At 48.1% G+C, this 12,989-nt stretch overlaps 1 protein-coding gene across 1 annotated transcript; it reads left to right on the forward strand.

The window, feature by feature from the left end:
- Nucleotides 1-3,866: 3,866 nt before the first annotated feature.
- PRKRIP1 (PRKR interacting protein 1) lies at nucleotides 3,867-12,489 on the forward strand. The gene is made up of 6 exons (XM_019287621.2): nucleotides 3,867-4,010; nucleotides 5,321-5,399; nucleotides 6,786-6,886; nucleotides 7,647-7,732; nucleotides 9,387-9,454; nucleotides 11,746-12,489. The coding sequence occupies exons 1-6, from the start codon at nucleotides 3,891-3,893 to the stop codon at nucleotides 11,859-11,861; spliced, it is 570 nt and encodes a 189-aa protein (XP_019143166.2). The 5' UTR covers nucleotides 3,867-3,890; the 3' UTR covers nucleotides 11,862-12,489.
- Nucleotides 12,490-12,989: the final 500 nt, after the last annotated feature.

Here is a 12,989-nt window from a genome sequence, read left to right on the forward strand (position 1 = left end):
ATTCCCTCCCCAAAAGTCACCAGAGCCTTTTCACCACTCCTGGAGAGCTCATCCATCAGGAGCTGGGCAGCTGGGGAGGTGACACTGAGGGCTGTGCCTTCGGGACAGCTGCTCCTCCTGCCTCACGGAAAGCCGTTCACACCTCAGCTTATTAGCAAATTGACTAATTACAGCATCAGTCTTGCTGGAAAACATCCCTTTCCTTTCACAGGGTGTCTGGAAGGGCAGGGGCAGGACAAAACAGCATCTAACACAAAGATTTGATGGTGAAACAAGGGGAAAGCAGCCTCAGCGTGTGGGCTGGATTCCATGCCAGCAGTGCCCTCTGCCCGGGGCCAGAGAAGGACTGGTCTGCAGGGATGCTGGGCTGGTCTGCAGGGATGCTGGCACTGAGCTGTGCCCTGGCACATACCATGAACAGGACAAAAATGCAAAGGGATTTCAGCAGCGCAGCCGCCCACGTTTCACGTGGGTGTTGGAGCTCCACGGCTGCTCCTGCCTGACGTGCAGGGTCTGTCTCAGCAAAGGATTGCAGTGCTTCCAGAAGGATCCCTTTGGTAGGAAAACTCCTCAGAAACACAAATGAGCTTCTCTGATAAAGATCAGGGAGCCGAGTTTTGTTGTTTGGTTCGAACTGACCTATGAAAACACTACCCTGTTCTAATGCAAATCCGCTGACCCCAGTAAGCCCAGTCCTGCCCAGATCCCAGCTCAGTGCTCTGATTTGGTGAGCTTTGTATTTTGATGAAATATTTTCTATTTTTGTATGACCCAAGTAACTATCTTGCCCCCCTCCCCAGATTTTTTTAAAGTAAAACGTGCGTAATACGTCAAGAGTCTGCACCAACTCCCTCAACATGTAGTTTGAGAGAGGGATGTTCCCAGGTCTCTTTCCCCACGGTTTGCGTGGGCTCTGCTGGATGACAGGCAGCTGTCTGTTTGTTTCCTGGGGCTGTGAGCTGTGGCTGGAACAAGCCACGTTCTGGGCAAGTGAATCCAGCTGCTCCCTGCAGCCCTCTGCCTGCCATTCTGCCTTCCTCCCATGGAGTCCTGGCAGCTCATCATTCTCTCCCCTGCTTTGGGAAGCTGTGTGGAGAGGAGGCTGAGAGGAAGAAACAGGGTTAAACTTTAGGGATTAGTGAGCTAAACCAGCCTGTGTTGTGCTTAGGACTCAGCAGAGGAAATTCAATCGATTTGCAGCAATTCTGCTTTGTTAAACAGTCTGCAGTGACTGAGAGGGGACAGGGGACCTGCCCTGGCCTCTGCAACAGAGCTGGTGTCTCGCTGGCAGGGCTGAATCCAGCCTGGCACTGGATGGTTTCTGTGCTGGTGGGCTGAAGAGGACCCAAGGCTGGGAGAGCCACGGGCACAGGAGCTGGGGAGCTGGCAGACAGCATGGAGGAAGCTGTTTGCATTGCTCCAGCCAGGGCTGAGACTGCAAGGATGCCTTCCAGGACCAGCGGCCAGCTGGGAACTCAGCCAACACTAAATTCACACCATTCTTTTACAAATCAGGTTGGTAAGACAAACACGAGACACAAACTAGTGTGATTTCCATAGCAACCTCAGCGGAGGTTGAAAAGTCTTTTGTAAACATAGGGCTGAACCTCAGGATCAGCTCTGATTTTCTCCACAGAAAGGGGAAGAGAATGGAGGCTTAATAAATTCAGGCCATACAAATGAACTATAAATCTCAGAAGGAGCCATTCCCAACCTCTCTGTTCCCCTTTCTGTCACCCTCTCCACATGCACAGCACGAAGCTGTCTGAAACCCAGAGCCCAACTTCCCGGCTCCGGCTTATCTCCATAAATTGCACAAAGGCTTATGCCCCTCTTCCATTGCAGCTGACCTTTACTGGCTAATTCTGTGACGCACACACAGCCCCAGCACATGCCATGCCATTTCTGTAGGGCCACAGCGACTTGAAACGAAATTTGGCTTGCAGTGGAGGCCTGTACTGCAGCCAGCCCCGGCTCCTCTTCCCCACCATGGCTTCCTCCAGCTCCGTCAGGCAAGCGTGGATTTGGGTGTACCAGCCCTCAGCTCATCCAAGCACTGCTCTTGCAAATCCCAGGTGTGAATATGGATGCAGACAGCACGGCATCCCCCCCTCCCACTACCCACCCACATCTCCAGCACCCAGCAGGGCCGTGCTGTGGAGAACGGTGCTGCCGTTCATCACTGTCAGCACACAAAGCCCGCGGGCTGCGCTGGTTAATGACCAAAGTGACACGAACAGATGGCGCAGGCAGCGTGCCATGGGGGCACCAGGAAGTGCTGTATCGCTTACATCCTCACAGGGAAGGGATTTGGCAGGGCTGAGGGTGCCAGGGAAAAACACAGCGAATTTTCACCCTCCTCAGGCTCGGCCTGGACAGAGCGCAGCAGATGCCGGAGCTGCCTCGCTAATGCGGCCTGCTGGGGACAGACTGCACTCGCTGCAGCCCCGAGAACGTGCGTGAGGGGACAGGGGACATCGGAGCTCAGCAAACACAGCTTTGGCAGGAGCAGGATGCACGGCTACAGCTGGGACATGGGAGGAGTGACACAGGGAACAAGCTGTATCTGAGTATTTGAGTGTTTGAGGGAGGGTGTCAGAGGCAGGCCCTGCTCAGTGGTGCTGAGCAATGGGATGCTGGAGCTGCAGCTCCACCTAAACGTGAGACATGGGCCTGTTGGAGCGAGCCCAGAGAAGGCAAACCAGATGATTACAGGGGTGGAGTACCTCTCCTAAAAGAAAAAGCTGAGAGAATTGGGAAAAGGTTTTCAGGGTGACCTAATTGTGGACTTTCAGTACCCAAATGGACAAGAAAGATGCAGAAGGACTTTGAATGAGAATTTGTAGTGACAAATGGGGGAACGGCTTCAAACTGAAAGAGTGGGTTTAGATTACACATTAGGATGAAATTCTTTGCTGTGAAGGTGGTGTCACCCTGGCACAGATTGCCCTGAAAATCTCTGACAGCCACGACCCCGGGAATGTTCAAGGCCAGGTAGGATGGAGCTCTGAGCAGCCTGCTCTAGTGGGCAGCATTCCTGCCCATGTCAGGGGGTTGGAATAGGAAGATCTTTTAGGTCCCTTCCAACCCAAACCATCCTGTGATTCTATGAGGAAGAACTTCTTCACTCTGTGGGTGATCAAGCACTGGCACAGGCTGCACAGAGAGGATGTGGGGTGTCTCCCAAAAGCCCTCTGGACACAGCCCTGAGTGACACACTCAGGGGACCATGCTGCAGCAGGGGGGTGGACGGGGTGACCCCAGAAATCCCTTCCAACCTGAACCATCGTTCTGTGACTCTGTGCCTTCGAAGAATCCCACTGAGGGTGGCAGAGCACTGGGACAGGCTGCCCAAGAAGAGCGTGGAGTCTCTCTGTCTGGAGACATTCCAAACGCACCTGGACGCGTTCCTGTGTCACCTGCTCTGGGTGACCCTGCCTTGGTGTGGGGCTGGACTGGGTGATCTACAGAGGGCCCTTCCAACCATAGTTTGGTCACTCTGTGCCTTCAGCCTCCGTCCACGCTGCAGGGTACGGACATTAGGAGGAGCAATTACTTCACAGAAACGGTGATTAGTATTGGCACAGGCTGCCCAAGGAGGTGGTGGAATCATCGTCCGTGGAGCTATTCAAGAAACAACTTGTAGCACTCAGTGCTCTGCTTGACAGGGTGGTGATAGGGCAGAGGTTGGGTTCGGTGATCCTAGAGGTGTTTCCCGACCTGATTCCGTGGCTCTGTTGGCGCAGAGGGCCCCGCACGGGGGTCCCTCACACGGGGGTCCCTCACAGAACTCCCGCCTCTCCCCAGCCCTCACCACACCCGCCATGACAGCGCCGCCGCGTCGCGGGCCGTGACGTCACGGGAGGCGGGGCGCGGCCAGGGCTGGAACAATGGCGGCGCCCTCGGCCCCGCGGCCGCCCCGGCCCCGCAAGGAGCCGCAGCCGCTCGTCATCCCCCGGAGCGCGGCCGAGGAGCAGCGCCTCCGCCTCGAGCGCCTCATGAGGAACCCGGTGAGGGCACCCGCCGGGGCACTGCCCGGGGCGGCGGGGAGAGGAGAGGGACGCCGAGACCCCCACGGGGTCCGTGAGGGAAGAGAGACACCGAGACACCCCCTGCCCCCAGGGTCTGTGAGGGGAGAGGGACACCGAGACCGCCCCAGGGTCCGTGAGGGGAGAGGGATACCGAGACCCCCACTCCACCCCCGGGGTCTGTGAGGGCAGAGGGACACCGAGCCCCCCACCCTCGGTGTCTGTGAGATGAGAGGGACACCGAGACCCTCTCGGTGTCTCTGAGGGAGGAGGGACGCCGAGACCCCCACCCCGCCCCCAGAGTCCGTGAGGGGAGACGGACGCCGAGACCTCCACCTCTGGCTCTGTGAGAGAAGAGGGACTAACACCCCCTTTCCCCTCCTCCGGGGTCCGTGAGGTGAGAGGGACCAAATTCCCCTTTCTCCTCTCCGTGTCCGTGAGGGAAGAGGAACCGACACCCCCTCCCCGGGCTCTGCCAGGAGAGAGGGACCAACCCCCCTGTTCTTCCTTCCCGGTTCCGTGACGGGATCTACACACGCCCCCTTCCTCCTTGCCGGGTCCTCAAGGGGAGAGGGCCCGACTGCCACACTGGGTTGCTGTGAGGGAAGAGGGATCCGTCTTTTGTGGGATTCTGTGAGGAGAGAGACGCTTCTCTGGGAACGCAGGGGCCTTTCCGTGCTCTGCCCGCTGGTCTTCCCTCTATCCACTGCTTTTAATGTGCGGGAGCATGACCCTGGTCCTCTAACTGGGTGTTTTGGTCCTTTCCTGAGGAGGTTTTTGCCAGGAGGAGATTCTCACCTCCTGCTCTGTGTGTGCTGGAGCAGGCTGAGACTTCCCCACACCGCATTCTTCCTCTGACCTTGCACCATGTGTTCTCCCTCCCCTGCTCTTCCCTGTCCTCTAGCTCTGGCATGGAAGGTGCACAAATACCTTTCGTCGTTTCCCAGACTACTGGTACTGGAATTATATTCAGCTCCCACCAGTGCTTGGAGGTGCTGACATGATTCCTTCTAGTTCCCATGCTGAAAAGAGGCACAGACACTCCTAACCCTCCTGGGGTTTGTTGACCTGCAGGCCTGAATGTGAGGGACAGAAAGGATCCCTTCTGATTCTCCTCTTCTGCCTGCTCCTGATCCCTGTGCATGAAGAAATTGCTGCAGCTGTGCTCCTTCTGAGATCTGTCAGTTGGTGGAAGAGGCTGTTGTCAGACGTATCCCGCCTTTCAACAATGTGTTAAAATTGCAGACTTTGCTCCTGGAAGATACTGATGGCTGGTTGGTTTGTTCTTGCAGGAAAAGACTGTACCAATTCCTGAAAAACTGAATGAATGGGCACCACGACCTCCCCCGGAGTTCGTTAGAGATGTCATGGGTAAAGATTCTATTCTTCAGATAACTCTGGGTTCAGCCTCATTTAACTTAGAAAAGTGTTAAGCAGGAAAGGACAGAGGTGGTTTTCTGCTGCTCATTTTGCTGGAGAAAAGAGGTGTGAAATGTGCTTTGAGAGTTGATTTTTCAAGTTTTATTTGCTTCTCTGGTTCCACTTTTCTGCTGGCTGTCAGAATGCAGGGAGAACAAAGCCCGTGGCACTGCAGCACGTGGGCTGCCTGCAGTGCAATAAGCTGCTGCTCTGGTGATGACAAGTAAATGATGATGAGTAAGTCTGTCCTCTCCATGGATCTGAGAGTGCTCTGGAAGATTAGCAGTGTGAAGTCCCTCTTTTGACTGCTTTGAGTCTGGGTCTCAGGCCATGAGAAGCAGGCACATGCAGCAGGTGTGACTGTGTGTGCTCAGGTGGGGAGCTGGCAGCTGTGCCAGGACACTGACCCAACTACTCTATGTACGCTTTACTTTTACCTGCAGGGATTAAATATAGTAGCTGTGGTATAAACTGGCTGCATGTAGAAGTTCTGTCTTTCTTTGAGACCTCTGTCCGTTCTAGAGGTTGACTTTTCTTATTTCAGAATAATTGATCTTGGTCTAAAGTTTTTATACTCCTGAATAAAATCTTCAGCTTACTGGAATCCCTCCCATGGCTTTTTCAAATAGCTTTGCTGTGTGCTTGAGTTGAATTGTCTTGTTTTTCTGGGAACACCTGATGTGCTGGGATTCTGGTGGTATTGAGAGCACCCCTGTTGCAGTCCCAGCTGCTGGGTTTTAATTAGGTGTCTTCTTTGAGACTTGTATTCCTGTGCTTTCCCTTGAGAAATGGCTCTGGAGACAGGGGAAGAGAGTGGAGCACAATGCTTAAAGCTCCTGCAAGGCTTCAATATGCAGGTTGATGCCAGGAAGAGAGTGCTGTAGAGATTTAATTTATGAAGAAACAGTTAAAAACTGTCAGTGGATCTGTCTTGCATGGGGAAGTACAGTATCACCTTTTACCACCTTTCTGTTGACCTTTATTTTGTGTGCAAGATGCTGAAAATTATTTGGAAGCAGCATCAGCAGCTAGCTCACCTCTGCCTGTAAGAGAGTGGGGAGTGCATTTCATCTCTAGTTCTTTGCCTGCCTTGATGTGCAGCTAAGAGTGGGCTCTCCAGGGGGATAATTGTGGGACCTGCAGTGACACAAAAGTGTGTGGGTTTGCAGCTCACTCTGGCTTTTGGTTGAGAGTTATTTTAGTTTAAAATGGTGACAACACTCTGTGTGTTGTTGATAATTTTCATCTGACAGTGCCCTTTCCTGTTCCCCAGCTGTAGTCATTTGTGAGCATCTATTTACCTTCTTTCCTAGCAGACTTAACTCCTCCTCGTTGCAGGTTCCAGTGCCGGAGCTGGGAGTGGGGAATTCCATGTGTACCGGCATCTCCGTCGGCGAGAGTACCAGAGGCAAGATTTCATGGATGCCATGGCTGAGAAGGTCAGCACAACTCTTTATAACTCCCCCCACCCCCAACTATTTGTTGTTCATTGCAATTCTGTGTTTTCTTTGAAAGTCATGTACAAATAATTCCGTTCTGAGCCACCCCTTGTCAGAGGAGTCTGTAGGAGTGTGTGATCCATGGTGTCTGTGTCAGTACTGAAACATTCGGTGCTTTGTGTCAGACATGCTCCATCTCCTGTGTTCCCTGGGGTCCTAGCACACAGTAAGGCCTCATGGGAATGTGTGTGTTCTCAAGCTGACTTGAAAATGCTTTAAAAGCAAGGAATCCCTGGTAACACTGCCTTGCACAGACAGAAACAAAGTGAGTGCCTGTGCACAGAGTCCAGATGTTTCTTTTAAGTCTTGATCAAGTAGAATGACTTGATCTCTTTTAGAGAGCACTATTGTTATACTCTCTCCTGGCTGAGATGAGTCCGTATGTTAATGTTTGTGTCTCCAATTATTCATTTGTTTTTACTGAAACGTTCATTAGGGCAGAAGCCCAACCTCCCTCATCTGTTTTGGTGAGGATTCCTCCCTCAGAAGGTTTCAGTGTTTGGCTCAGGTTGCAGGTTAAAAACGCTGTCTGTACAGGACTCATCCCTAGGAACATGGCTTTGTATAAAGAAGCCAGACAAAATCTGGCAGAGCTCCCTTCTGTATTTTGCTAAAAGACTTCTCCCTAAAAGGACATGACTTTTCAAAGAAGTATTTTAATTTAGATTGTGACCAAAGTATGACATGTGATCAATTACAGCAAAGACTAGATGAGGAATTCCAGAAGAAACTGGAGAGGAATAAGATGATTGCAGAAGAGCAAACAGCAAAACGCAGAAGGAAGCGGTAAGGGCAGATTTTTCCCAGGAGGCTTGACATGGAAACCCTCACTCCCTGTGCCTCATCTGTAGCTGCATGCTCTGGATAAACACTGTCATTCTGTGTCTGCATCTATCAGCTGGGAAGTCTGGCTGTGGAAATTAAATTTGTCAGTGTCAATGTTTGGTTTCCAAAGGTAGCTGCAAACCTGACAGGCTTTGCTGGGGTGGTTTCTTTTCCGTGGCATTGCTTGCAGGATAACTTTGGACTGGTTGAGCTGCTTTTGCTGACACTGTGGTCTTGACTGCAACGTGCCTCACTCCATATTTGTTTTAACAGTGTCAGGAAAGGTTTGTGTGTATATCTGGCTTAAGTTTATGTCTGAATCATTTGATCCCAAGCAGTTTCAGTGCAAAAGTGGGTGCTGCTTCATGGGTAGGCTGCTTCTGCCTCCCTCATTGAAATGTCTGGCAGGCCAAGTCTAATAAGTTAGGTGGAAATACTAAAAAAATATTAAATCCATCTTTCTCTTAAATTTTAGACAAAACGAAACAGTTACAAGATTGATGCTCTCGAGAAATAGCCTGAGCATTGTAGTGCAGTGGCACGAGAATTTAAATCCCATTCTCTGTGTCCAGGATGTTTCAGAAATAGCACAGAATCATGCTCGGCTCTTTCCCAGGGTTGGACCGTGAGCAGCCTCTCCCTTGCTGCTTTGCATGCTGTGGCTGAGAGTTGCTGTGGAAAGGCTTGTGCAAGGTGACTCACTGCCATATTAACACAAAAGTGCACAACACAAACACTGTTGCCATCTTAGTTTAATTTAATGTGGTCCAACAGATGGCCAGCAAGTCAGATCTGGCCTGCTGCCTCTTCCCTGGCTGAGATGGAGAACAACTATTCCAACAGCAGATGCTGCCTAAACACTAACACCTCCTTGTCCCCCTGCTATGCTCTAATGGTGTGGCTTTGCCCTGCGGGAGCCCCTCTAATTTTCCTCACCACCCTTCTCCTTTGTCCTGCCCCAACAGGTACAGTTCTTAGCTCTCTGTTTCAAGAGAGTTCATTTATGGTGTTGAGAGAGGAGCATGTGAATGCCAGGCTGCTCTGCCTGTGTCTGCTGTTAACTTGCCATGTTGCCTTTGCTGGGCAAAGAGAGCTGGGTTGTATGAATTGAAATTCCCTCTTAGCCCCAGTGCTACTTCTAGGGCCTGACATCCTGAGAAGTACAGCCAAAGAGGAAGGTCAAAGCATACTGCACTATTTTTATTGTCTTCAATTAAAGTATATATTACTGGTGATTTTCCCCCCCATTGTTCAGTTTCTGCAGTCTGGGTTTTACATGATTTTTCTTTCGAGCTTATTAGCCTAGGTAGCTAAAATGTGGGGGCAGCTTCATTTTTGTTCCATCTGTGTTCTTGGAGATTATTGTGTATCATATAGTTTTGGTTGCAGTGGAGTCATGAAAGACTTTTAAAAAATCTATTAATCTAAAAACAACATGGAAAAGTTTTCTCTTGATCACGTGCTAAGTTTGCTCTTGCTGGATTTTCAGTTGAGGCCAAATTTAAATGGAATTTCTCTTCTGAAATCAGCTTTTCCAAGATGTCTGTAATATTTCCTTTATCAATGAATTTATCAATGACTGGATTTTCCAGAGTCTTTTTTCTTTACTTTATAGCCAGAAATTAAAAGAGAAGAAACTGCAAGCTAAGAAAAATAAGCTTGAACAAAAGAAGCAGGAAAAAGGTCAGTGAAATTTAGTTTACTTTTCTCAGGACTTGGTTCTGTTCCCTTATTGAAGCCTATAAGGTTTTGTTCCACCCACCATCCCAAGCATTCTCAATACATGGATTAAAGCCTGAGCCTTAAGCTTGTTATTTTAGCTAATGTTTCAAAATCCTCTTTGAAAGCCATCTATGTTGAGGTTTAATCTTACAAATAACTTGGCTGTTTGTGAATATTTTCCATTTATTAGGGGAAATTTTGGACAGCAAACTCTGGAATCTGAGTTTGTGTGTGTTTTGCCCCAGCTATTTTGATAAACTGCAGATTCAGAACCTCAGCTGCTCAGAAAGGCAATATTGTTCAAGGCTGTGCTTTTTTAAAGTATATTTTGAATGTGTATGGGAAAACAGGTGGAAAAAGAATGCACAGCTTGGGCAGCAAGAAACTGAGTTATAATTTTGTGTGTAAGAAATTGAGCCACCTTGGTACCATCTGTTCCACAGGACCATTTTATTTGCGTAGAAATAAAGGTGAAAAACCTGACTGCCTCTGTTCTCCTGCAGTCTTGAAAATTAATGTTCAGCAATGTCAGTGTAACTGTGTGCTCAAACTTTTGCATACTTGTTGCTTCTTTGCAGTGTTTCAGTGAGTATATTTTGGCTTACTCTTTGAAATAGTTGTCCTTTGTGAATTAGCACACAAATTGTTAATCTTAAAGTTACAGCAGTTTCTGGTAATTCTGCTGGAACAGTGACTTGCCTGACAGTTCTACCTTATTTGTGCTTTGCTTTTCAGAATTGGATCTGTTTCAGCTGAACCACTGCCAGCCTCCCATGTAAACACGGGAGGACAAATTGTTAGGTTAATTTTACTTGTGACAGCAAGTGAATGTAGTAGAGTGAATTTTTTGGGTGTTTTGTTTTGGTTTTGTTACCTTTTTTTTTTTTTTTAAGCTACTCATTTATGAATTGTAACAGGGAAGAGATTTTAAGTATGAGTCAACATACTTGTGTTCATTTTGAGTGAGCAAACAGAATACTCATCCCTTAGGGACTGGCTGGGAGAGAGGAGAGCTGGATCAGGGACTGGCACTGTGGTGTGGGATTGCCATGTCCCAGCTGTGGGACTGGAGTGGTTTTGTTTGGCACAAGTTCCTGAAAGACAGAATCCAAACTCGCTGGTCTTTGTAACAGTTCTTAACTCTTTACAGTTTGTGCTTCTCTGTGTAAAATAATAATATCGGGGAGAGAGAAGCCCCTCTTAGCCATTTTTAGTCTACTGAGAACAGCCTTTCCTTTTTGTAGTTCTGTGTGCCCTGGGTTGTGATCTGAGAGTTTTTTCAGATTAATTAAAGTGTATTTGTTGGATGTGGCAGGCAAACATTTGTCTTCCTTTTTGAATGAATAAATGAAACCTCTGAATTGCCATGTTTCATCTTTGTTGTAGCAAAAACATTAAGAATAAGGGTTGGCACTGAATGAGGTCAGCTGTTAAGGTTGCATTAATGAACAAACTCCCAATAAACCCTCTGAGTTCAGCACTTCACCACGCGGTGGCATCAGACCACTGATCCTAAATCCTGCGTGAACTGGTCAGGACATTGAGAGTGTGACTGGGCCTGAGGAACAGGAAAGGGGTGGAAAATGGCTCTTGGATTCAGGTCCCACTTTATGCCGTACCTCATTTTTATTATCGGTTATTTAATTTCTAGTAGATGTCTCCTGGTTTTTTAGCAGACTTCACAAGTTTTCTGTGACCCTTGTTAATTTTAGGCATATCTTTATGAGTTCCTGTACTTGCTGTATAGCAAACAGCCTGTAAAAGTTTATGGCACCTCATGGAGTTTCTGTGAACTTGGATAGCTGTAGGAATATATTGAGTCTCGCCTGTGGCTTCCCAGTGCTCTATGTGATCCTTGAAAGTTCATCCCAGCCTGCAGAGGTGAGATTGGGAATGAGATAATCTATCACCTCCATGTTTGAAAGAAGTAATATTCCAGAGGAGGTGGAGTTGTTTAATGATGGACTTGGTAGAGTTGGAGGTAAGGGAATTCTCCAAGGGAAAGTTTGATATTCTGACCTCCTCATCACCTGGCAGAATTAATAGAACCTGATTTGTGTTCCCTGAGTATCTGGGACTGCTTAGTTGTGAGTACTTTACAAGGAAGATGCAGTGGAATATGTTACCCATGCATGCTAATCAGCCTGGCCTAATACACATTTGCTGAGCACCTGAGACTGTTTTGTTGTGAAATGCTTGACAAGGAAGCCGGGTGGGAACACCTCATCCATTCATCCTCTTTGTGTTTGTAGAACCTGGTCAATCCCAAGAGCAAGGCAGCAGCGAGGATGACGAAGAGGATAGCAAGGAGGAGGAAGAGAAGGAAGATGATTCTGAAGAGCCAAGTTTTGTGATGGGAAGAGGATGAGGCCTTCCAGGGACAGCTGGAAACACTGTTCATTGCTTTATATTCAGGAGCATGAAAGTCTTTCATCTCAGCCAAGCAGAACCCATTGGCGTACGTTACATCTGCTTAACGGGGCATGGCCTTCACGTCACAGGCCCGAGAGAAAATGATAGAGAAATGCCAAATAAGAGATTTTTTCTTAATTGCGTGTATAACTGCTGTGCAGTCTGCTCTAAGTTTGCTCTAAAGAGTCAGCCATAAGTCTCTATGACCCTAGAGTTCTTTCTAACATGGCCCAGAGTGTTTTTCTGTCTGAAAGCTAAAACATAACTATTACCATTTAAGGGAAATATTACTGTGAAGGCTACGTGTTCTACTTATGTTGAAGCTGGTAGCAGTGGGATACATGAATCTAGGGGAGGAGTTTAACCTGAAGTAGAAAAGTGGTCTGTAGCCAGACTCTCCTGCACTGTGAGTGTTCTGCATTTGGGGTTTTGTATGGGGTCATCTCTAACCCAAAGAAATCAGTTTATGTTGCTAGACAAGTTCTATAGATTTTTAATCAGGATCCCTTTTTTAATGCTAAAACTTTCCCTATTGCTTTTCTTCCATGTTTTTTAAATTAATAAAAGGGATGTGTTGGATTGTTCTGTCTTCTATTTTTTATTTTTGGAAGAGGATTTCAGTAAAATAAAGAGATGCTGCAGTGCTGCAGGAAGGGACAAAGAGATCAAGTAATGTGGCACACATGAAAATATGGAAAAGGTGTTAGCTGCATGTCACTTACTTTTTGCTTTTGAATTGGAACAATACCTTTTCCCAAAGATTGTGTGTAAAGCCTCTGAATCCTGTGGCAGAAAGGCTTGGAATGGAATCATTTTGCTTGTGCTCAGCTTCCTGTAATGACACCTGCCTTTCTCTCTGCTTGAGCTCTCTGCTTTGCACTTTGGATTCCCTGGTAGGAATCATAACATCTCTCTATATATTTACTTATTGGTGCTTCAATGAAAAGCATATGCAGTGGTGGTTTTACTTGTAACTCTGGTTTTTGTCTCTTCAGTGTATCTTTAATTAGAAGTGCCTGCTGGCTTTCAGACGTGCTCATCCCAGAGCCTTGCATCCAGAATGCGGTGCTACTTCTTCTCAAGC

The sequence above is a fragment of the Corvus cornix genome, chromosome 19 (genome assembly GCF_000738735.6).
Source record: "Corvus cornix cornix isolate S_Up_H32 chromosome 19, ASM73873v5, whole genome shotgun sequence".
NCBI lineage: Eukaryota > Metazoa > Chordata > Aves > Passeriformes > Corvidae > Corvus > Corvus cornix.

Coding starts and splice junctions, on each gene's coding strand:
- PRKRIP1 (XM_019287621.2), top strand. CDS start 3,891: ATGGCGGCGCCCTCGGCCCCGCGGCCGCCCCGGCCCCGCAAGGAGCCG. Junction 4,011..5,320: donor AGCGCCTCATGAGGAACCCG/GTGAGGGCACCC, acceptor TTGTTCTTGCAG/GAAAAGACTGTACCAATTCC. Junction 7,733..9,386: donor GCAAAACGCAGAAGGAAGCG/GTAAGGGCAGAT, acceptor TTTACTTTATAG/CCAGAAATTAAAAGAGAAGA.